Source organism: Falco biarmicus, chromosome 17, assembly GCF_023638135.1.
Source record: "Falco biarmicus isolate bFalBia1 chromosome 17, bFalBia1.pri, whole genome shotgun sequence".
In the NCBI taxonomy this organism is placed as follows: domain Eukaryota; kingdom Metazoa; phylum Chordata; class Aves; order Falconiformes; family Falconidae; genus Falco; species Falco biarmicus.
The window spans coordinates 2,701,791-2,720,321 of record NC_079304.1 but is presented as its reverse complement, the minus strand read 5'-3'; the positions used below and the strand labels follow the sequence as shown (position 1 = coordinate 2,720,321).

At 47.8% G+C, this 18,531-nt stretch overlaps 1 protein-coding gene across 1 annotated transcript; it reads left to right on the top strand.

Moving 5' to 3' along the window:
- Positions 1–2,664: 2,664 nt before the first annotated feature.
- On the top strand, positions 2,665–15,277 carry LOC130160247 (G protein-activated inward rectifier potassium channel 1-like). Its single transcript, XM_056362596.1, has 3 exons — positions 2,665–3,485; positions 9,735–9,951; positions 11,975–15,277. Exons 1-3 carry the CDS (start codon positions 2,835–2,837, stop codon positions 12,574–12,576), a joined length of 1,470 nt encoding a protein of 489 aa, XP_056218571.1. The 5' UTR covers positions 2,665–2,834; the 3' UTR covers positions 12,577–15,277.
- The last annotated feature ends 3,254 nt before the right edge of the window (positions 15,278–18,531 follow it).

Genomic DNA, 18,531 nt, shown 5'->3' with positions numbered 1-18,531 from the left:
AAATTCATAATGAATGTGTTACTGTTTGGAAAGGCTTAGATGGGCCATGTTTATAGTACAGTGCAAGTAGCCAGTTCGCTGAACAGTGCACTTCCCTAGCAAGCTGAAGATTTATGTTAAAGGGAATTCAGGTGGTACATTTCAGCCCTGGCTGAGCACTTTGAAAAAACACAGCACTCCTGCTTCGTCTTCCCTTCTGTGTGAGACTGGGACTGTGCCAGCAGGTTTGGTGAGTGAGCGTGGGGAGTACAGACTGCAACTGGAGGAAGGCACCTCTCTGTTCTGGAGGCAAAATGCGGGAGCATTCTTCAAAAACCTGACAGACTCCAGAATGGGTGGGGAGCTATGCAGGATGTTAAGATACATGTTTCGATTTTGGTACATATGGCCTTTTATGAATGTAACCCATAATCTCTAGGTAAACGCCATCAGGGTGTCTGCAAGGAGGCTAGTTAAGCTGAGGTTTATGCCACTGGCAGAGACCAAATAAAACCCAAAATATTGCCCCCTCCCCACATATTTGTACTCTTGATTTTAGATGTAGTGTGCAAAAAATGAGGAAGACTTCAAGAATGGATGACAAGGAAGAGGAATGACATCAGTAATGTCCAGTGTGTACTGATACAGCCAAGTGTATGCCTTAAGAATCATTAAACCATTAAGGCTGACGTGTTTAGTTGTGAATTATTCTGAAAATGATTGGTTGCGAGCGTTTGAGAGATTTGGGGGCCTTTTTTTTTTTTTACTTTAAGGAGATAGGTGAGGACAAAGCGGTGGAAAACGTTGCACACTTAGAGAACAATAAAAGAAATGCAGATGTTTAAAAATCAGACATATGCTGTGCAGCTAGCAGACTGAACTGGCTCCAGAACAGGCATGTAACTGTCACTGTAGTCCTTACTGCATACAGATGAGCCCTGCTGGCAGCCAACAAGGTGCTGCATCTGTTTGGTGCTGAGCTGAAACACTGATGTGAGCTGTGTATTTTTTCCACCTTACTGCACTGGGTAGCATAGATGCGCATGAAATAACATGACAAAAGCCATCAAGCATTTCTGAATTGGTGGTAAGGCTTGGCATCATCCACTTAACCTGCAAGGCAGGAGTGTGGGATTACCAAAACTGGGTATTTGTGTCCTGTACAGCTAGGTCATCACATTTCTCTTTGGTGAATGGTAGATAACGAACCTCCCTCCAAAAGACAATATGTGCTTTAAAAAATTAATGTTGAGTTAGAAAGGTAGATGACTTGCCTGTTACTGTCTCATCCTCCTGAATATTAAGAAACTGCCCAACGAGCATATTGTTGGAGCACTAAAAAATTGGAAGGGTTTTATCCACATCTTGGATGATGCCTTCTCATGGACTCTGCTGCTGTAGTCCTTTTTTGCAAGAAATATCAGCAATATAGTACTCTTCTGGTAATGGCTACTTAGGGACAAGGAAATGTTTTGCTAAAGCTCGGTTGACCGCTGAAATTAATCTCAAATTGTTCAGCCCATCTGGTACTTGCTTTCTGTATTTGCAGTGAAAATTATGTACTTGATTTGAGAGGAAATTAGAGGGAAGAGAACCGTGTCCTCTTGAGTTCTGGAAAATACGGCTCCTGAAATACCACTGAGGAGCTACTGCAGTCACGCACAGACCCTCCTTGGAAAGTATTAATAAAGTAATGTCAAGACTGGTAGTGTGAACATGTGAAAAATACTTGCCTGTGCTTTAGCATTTGGTGAAAATACTGAAATTAAACTGAAGACAGACTAATCGTTTGTTCAGTGGCCAGTCTAGAACGGAAGCAAAATGCAATTACCGGTTATTACAAACTTACTTTCTGAAAGCTCTATAACTGTGGGCTAGAGTTTTGTAATGACAATGCTTTGCTGAAAATTAGGTGTTGAAATGACCGACCTGAATAAGACTGTTCTTATATATAAAATAATGATTCTTTTTGAGAAACAACATTAAAAACAGTAGGGGGGGAGAGGAGGAAAGTCAGTAGCATTGCCCCACTTTAAGTTTCTAATGCCGTTAGTGATTTAACACTGTTGATTTCAGGGCTTTTCTGTCTGTCAGAAGCACGAGAGGTGCATGGGAATCGCTTGAGCTTGTAGGGAACCCTCTTTCGGACGGAAAACTTATTTTCTTTCTAGTGCGGGCCGGGGTTAGCGTCCTCGCCTTGCTTTGCTCCAGGGCTGACCTAGCTCACCGTCTCCCTTCAGAGCCCCCGGCGGCCGGGCCCGGCAGCCCCCTGCGGTCTCCGGCAGCCGCAGCTCTGCCACCGGGGTGTCACGGTGCCACATCCTGAAGGGGTCACTCGCGCCGCCGGGGGTCTCCGGGCGCGGGGCGAGGCGCTGGCTGCGAACGGCTGGGAGCGGAGCGGCGCCGGGGAGGGAGCGCTCACTGCCCCGCTGCCCTCTGCGCCCGCCGGCCGCCCCGGCCCCCAGCCCTGCCTGGCCCCCTGCCCCCGGCCCGGCCTGGCCCCCCGGCCCGGCCCCAGCCACCGACCCCTGCCCGGCCCCAGTCCCTGCCCCCGGCCCGGCCTCCAGCTCCGAGCCCTGCCCGGCCCCCAGCTCCCGGCCTTGCCCGGCCCCAGCCCCCGCCCCCGCCCCCCGCCCCGGCCCAGCCCGGCCCCGCCCCCCGCGCCTGTCCCCGCCCAGCTCCGCCCCGGCCCCGCCCCCGGTGCCGCTGCCCCGCCGGCCGCGCAGCCCCGCCGGCTCTCGCTCCGGTCGCCGCTGCCCTGGCCGCCCCCCCGCCGGACCCCGCTGCCCGGCGGCCGCTGCGCGCAGGGGGTTGCGGGCCCCGCCGCCCCTCCCGGCGGCCCCGGCGGCCGCAGCATGTCGGCCGTGCGCAGGAAGCTGGGGGACACGTACCAGGCGGTGGGCCCGGCCCGCGGCGGCACCCGCCCGGAGCGGCAGCGCTTCGTGGACAAGAATGGGCGCTGCAACGTGCAGCATGGCAACCTGGGCGGCGAGAGCAGCCGCTACCTCTCCGACCTCTTCACCACGCTGGTGGACCTCAAGTGGCGCTGGAACCTGCTCATCTTCCTGCTGACCTACACGGTGGCCTGGCTGGTGATGGCCTCCATGTGGTGGGGCATCGCCTACCTGCGGGGCGACCTGCACCGGCCGCACGACGCCGCTTATAGCCCTTGCGTGGCCAACGTGTACAACTTCCCCTCCGCCTTCCTCTTCTTCATAGAGACCGAGGCCACCATCGGCTACGGCCACCGCTACATTACCGAGCGCTGCCCGGAGGGCATCGTCCTCTTCCTCTTCCAGTCGCTGCTGGGCTCCATCGTGGACGCCTTCCTCATCGGCTGCATGTTCATCAAGATGTCCCAGCCCAAGAAGCGAGCCGAGACCCTCATGTTCAGCCGTGCCGCAGTCGTCTCCCAGCGGGATGGCAAGCTCTGCCTCATGTTCCGTGTCGGCAACCTCCGCAACAGCCACATGGTGTCTGCCCAGATCCGCTGCAAGCTGATCAAGGTGAGGGCTGGGGGGCGGTGGGTGATGCAGGTGCACTGCAGGGTGGCACCGGGCTGCCCCTCTGCAGCCCCTGCTGGGGGGCTCTGCCCCGCCGTGGGGGTGGCTGCCTTGTCCCTTGGCCTGTGGGCGAGAGGACGTGGCTGGGGTCGTATGAAGGGCTTCAGAAAAATTAGCAGTAGCTGTCCATAGTAGGAGCCACGAAAGACCCAAGCAGGCGTAGGGGAGAATGGCTCATTGGAGACCTCCCAGGGACGTGCCAGTGGATCGTGAGGCTGGCAGGAATGGTTTCATCGGGAAGGATGGATGAGTCGGGATACAGGAGAGTTGCAGGGAGGGATTCCAAAGCGTGCCTCTTAGCAAGTGACAGCTGGGAATAAGAAATTGATTTTGTGGTGACATTAAACCCATTTTGTGGTGACATAAAATTAGGACAAAGATCAACCGTGGCCTCCTCTTCCCCTTGTGGAGACCTGGGGAGCTTTACCTTGCGGTTCCTTGCCCCATGGTTCCAGGCAGTGGTCTTCTAGCATTCCAGAGGGATCGTGCAGGTGCTTTAGTGGAAAGGCCCTTTGTCACCAGTATGTATTTATTAATCACTGGCAATGGTCACTGTGATTCAGAATGCAAGAAAACTGGAATTCAAAGGAGATCATAACCAAAAAAATCATCAGGAGACAGTAGAGTTTGGCAGGCACGGAAGTCCAGAAGATACATTGGGCAGGAGCAGAATGGAAGGAAAACCGTGCGGCATGCCAAGAGAAAGCGACATAGCAGCTCGTAGCAGCTCCATCTTGTCACAGGAGTGCACTTGACGGGGAGCATCAGAAGCTGGATCCCAGTGATTGCCTTAATTTCAGAATATCATATCTGAACGTTGTAAATGTTCTATATTCTCTGTGGTAATTCTCTGCCTGGAGCAACTGTTTGGATGCTTTAATAATTTGCAGAAACAAGCATGATACAGCAGGGGATGGGACAGTGGTAAATGCAAAAGGCCGTTTTCCTTCTGTTCTGCGCAGACTGCTTGACTGAGCTGTTAATTTTTCTTGCCACAGAATACCATTTAAGATGGAGAATCTGCTAAGATTCAAAAAGAGGTTGGAGATATATATATGTGTATATATATATATATGGGAACAAGCTGTCAGGAGTTACAACAGAGCAGTTTTGGTAGGAATTGGAAAGCCAGCTAAACCATGATTTTTGTTGATCTCTTAACTATTAAAAAATAGCAGAAAGCCTCCTCTAAAGTATTCCAAGACGGAATGCAAGTCAAAGTGGCATAAAAGTGGCGTTAGGTGTTACAGTTGTGTTTTTACAGTGACCGTAGTTTGCTATAAATTTCTTTTGAAATAAGACACCAAACACGCAACCTGGAGCACTTAGTGCTGATAATCTCCTTGCTACACAATGCTCATGTGCACACGACTGGGACAGAAAACACAAGGACATCTGATGGACCTGCTTGACCGATTTGTCTTATGATAGCTGTTCCATAGACTAGACGATTAATCAGTGAGAAGCGTTTGATTGCTTTTTAATGATCATCGTGGCCGTGACTTGGGTTCAAGCTGCTTTGCAAATAGAAGCTACGGACACAGGAAAGTTTAGAAGGGAATGTTTGTGTCCTAGCTGCCCCCTCAGTCCTGATCACAAAGCACGGTGTTAATTCCCACGTCTTTCTGCAAATCCTCGTCTTTCTGCAAATCCTCCTGGGTTTGGTGAGGTGCCCCTTGAAGTGGACACAGCACTCCAGAAGTCACAGCGGCCGTTTCGGCAGCGTGTGAATTTACGTCAGCTGCTTTGAAGTAGCTCGTGTCTCCTGGAAACTTGGGGTGAGTGGGCTGGAACTCCCTTTCTCTTTAGCGAGTTCTGCCTTTTTGTGATTTGTGCTCTTTCTGCTGTGCTTCATGCCCTGCTGTTGACAGCTGATCTTGCTACATTTCCCCTGCACCCCATTAGAGAGCTAGATTAATTTTTTTTTTCACTTGTATCACGGTAAAAGAATGTGAAGAAATATGCCTTATCACACTTTTGCCCTTGAGATAGAAGATGTATTTAGTAGTGAACATAATGATTAGATCAGACCAATTGGAGTCCTGAGGATTTACCTTTGTAAAAACAAAATACCAAGCTGAGTGTGTCCGAATGGCATTTTCTGATGGTGTGATACGTGTCGTAGGACAGTTGGGACATTACAGTGGTGCCACCACACTGTGCTGGCTTTTTTTTTTGGTCCAGGAGGCTGCCCAGCAACATGGCATAGTGATGTTCTGGAAGAATCCCAGGCCCTTTTTAGACTGGGTTGTGGAGAGTTAGGAAAACAGTTACAAGACTGAGTTTCAGCAAAAAGCTTTTTCAGAAACCTGAGCCTCTAATTTACATTAAAGTGCTCTAGAAGCAGGCAAAAGCAAACAGCTGGGGCAAGAAACAGAAAGGAGCTGGCTGGAAGTAGCTGCTGAAAATGTGCGGTTCCAAGTTGTGGCCTTTTCAGTGTCACAGTGAACTGTTATTTTTCTGCCTGTTAATTTCTGGACCTCAGCAGTACCCCTGAGTGATCCCGTGACAGCAGCAGCAACCAGCATCCACCCTATGGCTATCAGTACTGATTTTTTAAAAATTAGTTACTATGGCTATCAGTACTGATTTTTCAAAAGATTAGTTATGATACCCTTTTTTATCTTCTCTTGATAGGACTGTACATGTCACTGATAATGTTGGTGTGTGAAGTGGTCTGTAAAGTGCTTCAGCTCATAGTGTAGGACATTTTGATTCAGAAAGCCGAGGAATGTAAGATCACCTTAACCTGTTTTCAATATATGCTAAGAAAAAGTTTAAAAAATACAATTGTGAAGTGTAGTAGCTGTAGAGCCAGTGCACTTTGGGTTATGGCCAGCAGGCACCTGAGCTGTACTAATTAACGGCTTTGAATAAGCTGAAAGCAAACAAAATTGTTAACAGAAAATTTGCAGATGGCAGATGACAGGTATTGCAAATAAGAAGACCCGTTATATTGTAATCTCGATAACTTGATAAGCAGGGCACGTGCAGAAAGTGGAAATACGTGTCTTAATATCTTAGAATCATCCAGATTGGAAGGGACCTTGGGGGGTCTCTAGTCCAACCTCCTGCTCAGCGTGTGGTGACCTGGGAGCTCAGCCCAGGTTGCTCTGGGCTTTTTTCCCAGTCTGGTTTGGAAACTTCTAAGGACGGAGACTGCACAGCCTTTTGGGGCAAGGTCTTCCACTAATTAACTGTCCTCGTGATGGAAAAGTTTTTCTTCAATCCAGTCTGAACTCCTGTCGTCTCCCTTGCTCCAGCTGTGCGCGGCTGTGAAGAGCCTGGCTCCATCTTCTTGATTACCTTCCTCTGAGGTTTGGGAATGTCCCCCTCTGTGTGTCCTCTTCTCTGGTCACTCAGGTTGTATTTACAGCTTGGGGCAGCTAGACACAAACCACGCAATCCTTGAATAGCAGTAAACAAAGTAACAAGTTCATATTATTTAGTGATGTAATCTATGTAATAAATGTTCTTGCAGGGTTCTAGTCTAAGGAGGGGCAGCAGCCACCTAGGTGAGATCAGGGCTTTTCCTCTCACTTCTTCAGAACTGAAAATACTGTAGTTCTACATGGAAAATTAGCCACATGCTAGTTTAGCATTTTCTAGATTCCTGAGTTTCCCTACAGTGTACTGCAATATTAAACTCAATGCTCATCTGTCTTTTGCATCCCACGTTTTCTACTCCAATGCTTAATTAGTCCACCTGGGTAGCAAAACACACGAGTTCTCTAAAGGAGTGAACTGAAAGAGCGTTAATAATAATAAACCCACATCATATACAGTTAAAGAAGGACGTGCATAAACAACAGGGTTTTGAAAAGACCAAGAGTGAATAAAGCACAGGAGCAAAGCCTCAAAGGGCAGAAAATGTCTGGTCAGACACAAAACCAGACGAAGTGGCGATGCAGTGGAAGTCTGCCTAGTAATGAGAAACCAAGCAAACATCCAGTGGCAGAAAGTTAAAGATGGAAAAATCCAGACACAAAAAGAGTCTTTTTTTTCTTAGCTGTGAGGCAATTAACCTTCAAAGAAACTTCTGTAGACCTTTGGGCTCTCCATCTCTGGCCACATTTAAAATGAAAGCTGGGGCGTTTTGCAGTAATTGTGCCCTTGTTCAAGCATGTATTAATCTGCAGAATTTATTTGACTTTCTATTATGCAAGTGGTCAAAATAAAGAATCCCCAGTGTTCCTTCCACACTTACTGCTGACATTTTATAGTCCTCTGCCCTGTTTTGTGATCTTTTGAGTAAAGCTCTATATATGCAACCAGGTCGCTGCCTAGGAGTCTTAACGTATTAGGGCTATTAAGCTACCTTCGTTCAAGTTAGTTTGTTTTTATTTAACAAATAAGTTGCTTTTAATAATTCTCCATGCCCTGCATGAATTAGTCCTGTATGTAAGATACCAAATCCCTCAAACACAACCTTTTGCTTTCTCCCAGGTCTGTGACCTCTAATCATCCTCGCTGGGTTTGTTTACTATTGACTGGATTTGATCGAAGACTATTCCACAGAGAAGAATAGTTTGTAGGTGAAACAGTCCTTAAGCCATTCAGGCAGCAGTTTGTGCAGATATGCACAGCTTTGCCTAGGTAACTGTATTTGATAAAACTTGGGGAAAATTGGAGGTCTTGGTTCATACAGCTCGTATTGAGCTTGTTACCTTGGAGCAAAGATCGTACGTTGCCAACCAGTTTGTGCACCTGGTAGTAACCAGGTGGCAGTAGTGGTGTAGCCTACAACGTCATTCTGTACGTTCCCTCTGGAAAAGAGCAGGGATGGTTTTGCTTTTGTTCAATTACACCTTTGCAACAGACTGTCAAGACTGCTACAGAGCAGTGGGTTTGAGCGCTTGTATTTCACAGCGCTGGCTTTGACCTTGCAAAGCCCAAATAATTTGTGAGAGCGCTTTTACGAGCAATCAGCTGCTACTCTCCTTGTCCTCATCAGTAGGGGAGAACAGGCACATAGCACATCATGAAGTAATGCATTGTATTTTCAGAAGGAGCTGTACTGAGCTACCTAACTGGCGATGTAATCGCCAGTAAATACTGGGCACTTCAAAATTCAGCATTTTTAAGATGCAGGTAAAGCAGAGAGACAGTCTGAAGGTATACTAGTTGCTTGGGGATTTTTTTTAAAGACAGAAATTTTCTTAAAAGAATACCAATCAGATCTAAGTCAATGGTAAAACTGCTTTGGCTTGCTCTCAGGACTAACGGATAGTTCCCAAATGATGGAACCGATGCCAATGCAACACGGTAAAACTATTTAGTAACTACAGAATAATCTTATCATTTATGGTCAGCTTCTTAAAAAGAGTTAAATGCTTTCTAACGAAGCAATAAGCGAAAATGATTTTAAATAGGCTCTGCAAAGCTTCTAATTTTAATGGGCAATTTTTGCCTGTTATTAATCATTAAATTCTACCTTTAAAGCAATAAGCTGAGGAGCTGCCTGGCCAACTGAGGTAATTTTTAGTTATATTTTGAATAGCAGAAAAAATTGGGCAGAGCACTACGGGGCAGGGGGAAGCGATCATGTGAGTATTTTTATTGGACCCGTAAAATGGCATGAATAAAAACAGGGCGCTTAGCTTAATAATGATCATAAGTTCATTATTAAGATCATGTGCAAATTGGCAGGGGGTGATAGCATTGTTAACGTCGGTTCAGATGTTTTTGTGGAAACGTCACTTATCAGATGTATTGTACAATTACTGTGAGCTTACCTTTGAGTTAGTACATCGCAGTGTCTGCCAAACAAAAATCAGTAACACATAAAAATAACAAAACATGAATTCAGGCAATGGATTAAAAAATTTTGCTCTCTTTCACGGGAACCGTTGTCGCAGGATGTTCATGGCGAGCATCCATTGTAAGACATGTAGTGTGGTGCCTGAAGTTTTTGTCGAAAAAAAAATTTGAGAATATATATCGTAGCAAGGTTTGTAGATGATAATGAGATCTAGTGGCATGATAAGTCAAACTTGGTCATACATAATATATATATATGTAGTCATAAATACTATAGCCTTATAGTATTTAGCATTACTTATATCTCCATCATGAAGACCCCAGACCTAATATATAGATGATAATATCATGAAAGAGGCAGGTTTAAACTTCTTTGCATTGATTTCATGTTTTGCCTCACACGGTGATTACTTTTCATCTTTTCATCTTTAGTCCCGACAGACACCGGAGGGAGAATTTCTGCCGCTAGACCAGTGTGAACTGGATGTTGGATTTGGAACTGGAGCTGACCAGCTGTTTTTAGTTTCCCCATTAACGATCTGTCATGAAATTAACTCAAAGAGCCCCTTTTTTTGTCTCTCACAAAGATCACTGAGAAGCGAGCAATTTGAAATAGTTGTCATCCTTGAAGGAATCGTTGAGACTACTGGTAAGACTTAGAATAATATCCATACTCTTTAATTTTTAGTCTTTTGTTTTCAGTGCTGATGTTTTTAGCGAGGCAGCTGTTAATCTTTTTGGGATGGTAATCCTGGATGCTCCAGAATATCCCACCATATGCTACAGAGCTTCAGTGGCTTTACCAGCTGGTAGGAGACCTCCCTTCGCCGTAGGGCTCTTCGTTACCGATGCCCAACGTGGCCAACGCATCCAAGAAGAGATGCACACTATGAGTATGGCATGCAGAGGAGTACAGCACCCTGTTTTAAGGACCACCACCCTGAAAGAACATCGAACTTTTCAGCCCAGCTCGCATTAAATTGAAGGCAAAAATAACACATGAAGTTATTTCACAGTACAAATACAGACCACATAGTCACAAAGATTGTCGGAACATGTGGTTATCAACAAATAAGAGCAGGGCTTTGGGGTTTTTTTCATCTTTTTTTTTTTTCTTTTTTTAAATCTTGATACGGCGTTGTCCCTATGACAGCTGACACTGTGGTCTTGTCATTTGGGGAGTTAATTCTATGAATCCTGCGGCGATGCGCTGCGGTTACATTAGCAGCTCTGTGTCGAGGAGCCACGCGTACTGTTGGAAGTCCAAATCATTCAGTAGGTTCATCAATATCCCGATCTTCCTCTCCTTTCTTTTGAGGATTTGTTGAACTTTGATTAATCAAAAGGCATTTTCAACCTTCTTTCACCAAGATTACCTGGCGCTTCGTTCCTGCCTTGGAAACGGGGATGTCCTTCTGGCACAGCCACGTGCAGTCAGCTCCTGCCGGACAGGAGATGGGGCTGACTGATTTCTATCCACCTGCTGGACTGAGCCCTAAACAAATACATGATCCACCGGGGCAGAACACCCTTTCAGGTCGAGTGGGGCAGCCTTTAGATCCCCACAGAAGCCTCTTCTCATCCTGCAACGGAACGATGTATCTTAGATAAGCACGCGTTCATAACCGCACTTCATGCAATTACCTCACCCGGTATCGCAAGGGAAACATTTGACATTTGTCTGAGAATTAATGTAGCAGTAACCGGCGAGCAAACCACAGTTTGGGCTTTCTGAGTGCTGATTCTGCCTCTGAAGGGTACCGTGATGGGAGGTCTTAAAGTTCTGCTCACCTGGGATATTTGCATTAATTATCAGCAGCACTGTTGTGCCGAGATTGTGAGACGTTTGTTGGCTTGGTTGAAACACATTTGAGCTGTCGGTTCACCCGTGTTAATACTGCCCATGGGGTACGTTTGCACAAAGTGGAACAAATTCTTCTACAAGCTTTATAGCGGTACCTATGTCTTGGCACGAAAGGCAGCTGCAGTGTCTCTGCATGACTGTTATCTTTGACACGTTGTTTGGAGAAAAGGCAGCCTGACCTGTAGAAGGAATGGAGGATAAAATTTTGCATTTAGCTTTGGCTCCCCCCACGCCCAGCGTTGGCCAGAGAATGCTGTAAGCCTCTGCCCAGCAGTGGTTCTTTCTCTTCCAAGAAACAGTATTACGTCCAATCTGTAACATCGTTGTTGCTAGCAAGATAATACTGTCTTAATTTTATGTTTTGCTAGCGAGATAATACTGTCTTAATTTTATGTTTTGCTAGCGAGATGATACTGTCTTAATTTTATGTTTTGCTAGCGAGATAATACTGTCTTAATTCTATGTTTTGCTAGCGAGATAATACTGTCTTAATTTTATGTTTTGCTAGCGAGATAATACTGTCTTAATTTTATGTTTTACTTCTATCAAAAGCTGTTTGCTTGGTGTGTCTCTGCAATACTTAATCCAAGATTTGCATAAAAATCTGGTCAGTCAATTAGAGTCAACACTCCCCGGACTGTTGGGAGATTGACTAGGGACAATCGCACTGTTTTGTAATCTATAAATTTTTTAGCTTACAGGCTACAGTTGATTTTTATCGGTCAGCCTTACCTTGGTATTTTTTGTTCCATGTGCTGGTCTGCGTGCTCACATTCGAATTTCATGCTCTTGTCTCTTGTTTCCATAGGAATGACGTGTCAAGCCAGGACCTCATATACAGAAGATGAAGTTCTTTGGGGTCACAGATTCCTGCCGGTCATGTCCCTAGAAGATGGGTTTTTCCATGTTGATTATTCTCAGTTTCATGCCACGTTTGAAGTCCCCACTCCTCCTTACAGTGTTAAAGAGCAAGAAGAAAACCTGTCCCTATCATCTCCTTGGAATAGTCCTGCCGATAATAACCAGACCAGGAGAGAGCAGGTTTGTTCACTTGAGTGTATTGATATCGCAGGAGAGATAAACAAGCTCCCACTTAAACTTCAGAAGATTAGCTCAAGGAAGGAAGACCTTCCAAGAAGAGCCCTGAGAATGAGTTCCAGTAACACAGAGAAGACTTGCAGTACTGGAGATCTCTTGAAAATTCAAGAAATAAGTTCCATGTCTGATGGTGAAGACAGTGATGACAGGATACAGCTGAAAGCCTTAAAATTAAATGTTGAGGCTTTGACTCAGTCGACCGGCGATCTCCAGGTACAGAAGAGCCCTCCCAGTATGTGTGCTCTGGAGATGAAACTGGAAGATAATTTTCCTGCCAAACTTCGAAAAATGAACTCTGATCGCCTCTCCTAAGAGCAGAAGCAATGGGAGTTGTTGCTGATAAACTGCATTCGAGACTGCTGACCTGAAAGAGTTGTTGTACGGTAAAGTCATCGTTTGGTTTTGCTGCTTTCAGGAAGAACAATCCTTTTTGTATGATTGTTCTGTACAGATCCAACTTAGGTAGCGTAGTAGGACTTTGAGGGGCAGTGAGGTTAGACTGTCGTGCCAAAGAGATCGCTGCCCTCACGGTGTTTGTCGGCATGCTTGTTGCAAATCTACATTGTCTTCCATACATGCAGATGCTTTTTCACGAAGCAAGGACCAGATCCTTAGTTGCAGAGTGCAATGGTCAGAGGTCAAGCCAGAAGGGCGTAAAAGCCAGCTGAAACACAATTTTGTGCAGCTCAGACCTTGGGAGTGTTGCTGATGTGTAGAACAGCAGGACACAGGAGGAATCTGTGACGCTGCTTGGTCATCGTCCCGTTCTCCCTCAGGGACCCTGCTGGGAGGTGGCCATCCTGTGCAGCCTGGTGGCACGCATCCTTCTGTCCCCGTGAGCGTGGCATGCCAGCTCCGTGTCCCCAGAACCTCGTCTGTTGTCCTTCAGGTAAAGGAAGCAGTTTGCCGTAGCCGTTTGTGTCGCTTGACTCACGCAAGCTCTCATAAACATCAGCATCATTTGTCCCGTCAAAAGTCAGACCCCAGCATTCGATCAGGTGGATAACGTGGAATTTTAATGACTCATTGTGAAGGGGGCCCGAGTCAGTAGCTCAACTTCATGGGATGTCTCATACTCAACTTTATGAAATTTTAGTTTGGAGACTCCTTGTCAGTAAATTAAAGGAAGTGCTAGATAATGCTCGGTCATTACAGGAGTGGATAATAGTACGTACACATTTCAAGAGTTTTACTAAGGAATAATAGTGTCTTTGATGCTGCTCATTTTTTATTTTTTTTTTTGTTTCACTTGCGTTCTCCAGTTATGTATGATTCTCAACAATTTTGTAGATTTGACATTTATAATATGAAATTCATTGCAGAGCAGAACTCCGTTTCGATACCAAAAATCGGAGTCGCTGAGCCCCCTTGCTTTCTAGCACTCCCTGGTAAGGCAGGAGGCTAGGTGCGGCTGGGCCAGGATTCCGAGATAAAGCTCATTAACGACAGAGTCATTATTAAGCAGATATTCTTTATTTGCAGCTCTGGGTGCATAGGGGATCGCTCCTCCTAGCATGCACACCCCAGCTCTGGTTCTCACTATTTTTATGCTACTATCTAATACAGATCCCTAATATTTCCCAGGAAGCTAATACATATTCAAACTATTTCCCTGAAATGTTTTACATATTTTCCCACCTCTTTGTGCGTTGTGCTGCCACCTTGAGGGTCTTCTCGGAGGGTTCTTTGATGAAGGCTCGAAGTCTTTGTCCGCATAAACTTTCGATCTGGGGGCTCTTGCACACACACAGTTCATTTCTACAGATTAAAAAAAAAATATATATTCTCTTGTAGTCCTGGAACACACCATCCTGTTCTCTAGGTACAGAAACGTTTCTCTTCCTTTGCAGTGCTTCTCACCGTTGTCCGAGGTTATTTATGACGTACCCTTACGGTTGTGCATCCCCTAGTCTAAACTCCCAGACGACAATTATGTAGCAATTAGTTATTTCCCTGCATTCTACGTGTGTTAGCACATTGTACAAGGGTTGATGAACCCTTGCCAGCTCACCAAAGTCGACCAGTCTCTTATTCTTTTAACCCTGACGTATCAGTTTTAACATAAATGCATTAAGATACTGAAAGAAAAGGCGGCACAGGTCTGTACATGTTAAATGTGCAGCTGAGAGAGAATGCTTTCACATTTTTTGAGCATAATGGAGCATTCTCTCAAAGTGCTTCTGCTAATAATGATTTATTTTCAGTTGTTTGAATGAATACTTCAGAAGATCATCCCTGGAATATGGCAACCTTCTCTGTAGAAATGACCAAAAAGATGTCAGTGAAAATTTGCACAGCGGTGTTAGTGTTTTAATATTTGGTATCTCTTTAAAATGTCATACAGCTTTTTCTAAGTGACTGGCCTTGAATAAGAGGGGCAAATGCTTTTGTGGTTTTAAAAGAAGTCTTGCGTAACTGAAACTGCTGTTTGCCTTACTGATCATGAGGAAATGGCGAGAACTAGACTTGGACTTTCTTAGATTTCCTGGGGTTCTACACTTCAGAGCAATCGCATCACTATTCGGCTATTCTGCTTTCCATCTCAATCTGTGGAAGAGGTCTTTTTTTGTCTTTTTTTTCTTTTTTTTTTTTTTCTGTTTGGTGGTGAGGAACCATAATCAGACCTGGCTGTTTCGCAAAATGTGATGCTCAGTAGCTCAGTAGACAGGGTGCTTATCACTAGCAGAGCACTCCACAACAGAAGGATCAAATTCTGCTCATTACATGGACAGAATTGTCAAATTTCCAAGGGGTTGCTGTGGCCATATCAATTGGAAGTGCGTGCCTCGATGACTAAAGTGGAGCAGTGAAGTGATCTATCCAAGCCAGAGAGAGCTTGGCTTGCAGGAATTGCCTTTTCTTGTGTTTGATCTCCTGCCTGCAGTGTGAAACTGGAAAATAGTACTTTACAGAAGGGTGGGATGTGCTCCTTGTTGTTGTTTTCAACATGAATTTCAACATTATATATGTGCTGAAATCTGTGTTTTCATTTATTAAATGTATCGGTATGGGATATTTAGTGACAGTGTCAATGGATGATGACTCTCCCCACTCTTCAGAACAGCCAAAATTAGTATAAAATAAAATTACGTCCACCTTGGGTCTCAAGCATTCTGGCAAGTCACTCAGCTCAGAGTGCATTTGTAACAGACACAGAAACAATGAGCGAAAGGATCCTGTATCTGCTTCTCAAGATAGTCACGTGAAAGGCTGTTCCACATGTGTTACGCACCTGTCAGACATGTAATGCAGCAGAATTCTCTGCTGTGCATTCTGCAGGATGCAGTTTTCAGGTATTTTCAGTTTTCCCGGTTCTGGGCCGCGCCTGTAGCTGCAGAATAGATTTAGTCGTGGCTTCCCGAGACTGTGCTGGAGACCAGGCTCAGCACTAAGCAGAATCTTCACTGTCTTAAATGTATTCTGTCAGAGCTTGCAAGCTGCGTGGTGGTTTTCTGTGATGCCTGCTGCGACAAAAATAATTGCTGAAGCACTCCTGGGAACCCTAAGGTGATTCTTCCTACTATGTAAAGCAGTCAGATGTCTTCCTGAGACCGAGGGCTCCAGCGTGCATCTCTCGTAGCAGTATTACTGGTACCCCTCGAGGAGTCTGTTTGGGCTGGAAGAGGGTAAGGATGAAGGAGAAGGAAAGCAAAATGACACACCAGGGTCCCCAGAGATACAGGAGAGCGAGGAGGAAGAACGGAGCCAGCTTTATGTGGCCCCAGGAGAACACCCAGCCTCATGTGGCCGAGGGGTCACTGGTGCCACCACCAGGATGCGCGACTGGAAACCAGGTGGGAGTGAAGTGTCCCCCAGTTTCAGGATTGCACAGGAGGGCTGGAGCAGGAGCTGGGAGCGGTGAGGTACCCTCATTTTCTCAGTGGCCAGCCCAGCTCTGAGCCCGCTCTGCAGTCACAAAGACAAGGGTGCAGCCAGGGGCTCCGAGGGGATGCGCGGTGCCATGCTGGCACAGCACGCATCAGGGGACCCCTGCCCACAGCAGGGGCTGGCTGCCACGTGCAGGCACGGTTCAGCCGCCTGATGCTTGGTGCCGGGCCATGCAGGCGGTCAAGATCACGACAAAACCTTTCCCTTGTGCCCTGAGGTCTGGTTTGGCACTGCACAGCCGTAACGCACCGTGCGGGGAGCCGGGAGTGTGAAATGTGCTTTCACGCTGCTACGCCAAGCGTGCGGCAGAAGCACAGACGGCTGCGGTCAGGGTTTTTCCACTCGAATACCAGAAATAAATTCCAACCCCAAAGGAAAAAGCTCAGAGGAGGCTGGCGGCCACTTGCTGTGTCAAGAGCAACGGCAGGAGTTGACCCCGGCCAGACGGATGAACGCCAGTCCAGTAGCAACTGTTCAGGTTTGGCAGAAAGGGGAAGTATAATGGCACCAAGCCCTGCGGAAGGCTCAGTCCCAAGTGGTGTTTACGCATGATAATTAATAAATCACCCTATGGGGTGATGGTGGGGGGGTGCCTTGCGGGGCCAATGGCAGGGGGCACCCCGCGGGGTGATGGTGGGGGTCACCCTGCGGGGTGATGGGGGCTCCCGGCCCGGCTTGCCGCCGTGGGTGCAGGGCTCCCGCTGTGGCCCAGGCGTGGCGTGGTGGCGCGGCTGCTGCTGCAGAGCGGGCGAGCGGGGCTGGTGCGGGTGTCCCCGCCACCGGGAACGTCGCAGGAACGTGGCAGCCGGGCCGGGCAGGGGAAGGGGGCAGGGGCAGGGCAGGGCCGGGGTCTTGCTACTGTGGGGCCCGGCTGGAGCCGCAGCAGGGCCGAGGCTCCGGGGCACGGGTGGCTCGGCCGGAGGAGGCGGGGGGGCCGCGGCAGGGCCCCGGGCAGGCCCCGAGCGGGGACACGCGGGGCCGGCGGTGGGGGGATGGGCTGGGGGCGCTCCGCGGCCGCGCCAAGGCACGTGCGGGCGGCAGGGGGCGGCCCCGGGGGTGCCGGTACCGGGATGTGCCGCCTTCCGGTACCGGGACCCCGGCAACCACACCGCCCGCGGAGCACCCAGGCCGCCCCACCAGGCCCGGCAGTTCCCCGCGGCATGCCGGGAGCTGGCCGCTTCCGGCACCGCCCTTCCGGCACCGCCCTTCCGGTCCGCCCTGTTGTCAGCGCAGCGTGCGGGGGGGGCCCTCCGCTCGTGGGTGGCCCGGGGGCGACCGAGGCGTCGACACGAGGCAGCGAAGCGGGCACTTGGCCGCAGCGCCGGCGGCTGGTGGGGTCTCACCGGTGCCGAGGTCACCGTCACACGCAGAATCGCTCGGGCGGTGCAGGCCCGGTGCCAGGGGCTGGTTACATGTAATCATACTGATAGAAAGCTTAGAAATCACTGGACTAATAGGATACAGAAAACTCAGAATAATTAAAATTCTCATTGCATGTACAAAGAGGAGCTTCACAGGTGACTTTGCAAGTTAGGCCCGGTCCTGGGGCCCGCTGTACTGGTAAGGTGGGGCTGGGATGCTCCTGTGCTGATAAGACGACACCGGTATGTGAACGTCTGTGCCCTGAGCCAGGAAAACTGGGTCTGTCCTGGGTTTTGGTTGGGAAGGAACTGGGGACACGACTGAGTCTGCACGAAGAGGGAAGGTGACAAGAGGGAGACTCCTAAGCCTTCATCCTCGGCGACCCCCACGATCCGCACCAGGAGAGAGTGTGCAAGCGCAAATGGGAAGAAACTTCTGTTAATGACTTCTTGGTAGACTAATTACCCTAACCCAACCTATTCTCGGGCATCGATGGAATATGTATGAATGTAAACTTTAAATCGCACGTGCACAAAGAAGTGGGGCAGCCGGTGCTTTTGGAATTATCCACCCTGATGCCCGCCGGTGAATGAAACGCACTGCTTTATAACCTACCCTGAGTTTAAAAGCTTAATTTTGCACGTCGATACTATCTGCTGAGTCATCCTTCTGGTTACTACTACGCTTGTGCAGAGGAAGGGTCGTCACTTGGGCAAGGGTCTCCTTGACCTGGGGCTGCTCTTCAGTGTTATAATGAAGGTAGTTCACATATAAAATAAAGGCGTTTTTTATTGCAGTGGCGTGTGCGCGGGGGCTCACTCCGCCCATCCCGCACACCTAGTTCTATCACAATACATATTTATACAATCCAGTTGGTTAGTTCCGCCCAAAGTCTCCACCTCCCAACTAATTATCAGTGAGTTGCTTTCTCGCCTCAGTTTAAAGGTACAGTTCAATTTAAATCCACTACGCACGCTCCCCGAGCGGGGGCTCCATCCTCTTTGGGGGAGGGTGGGG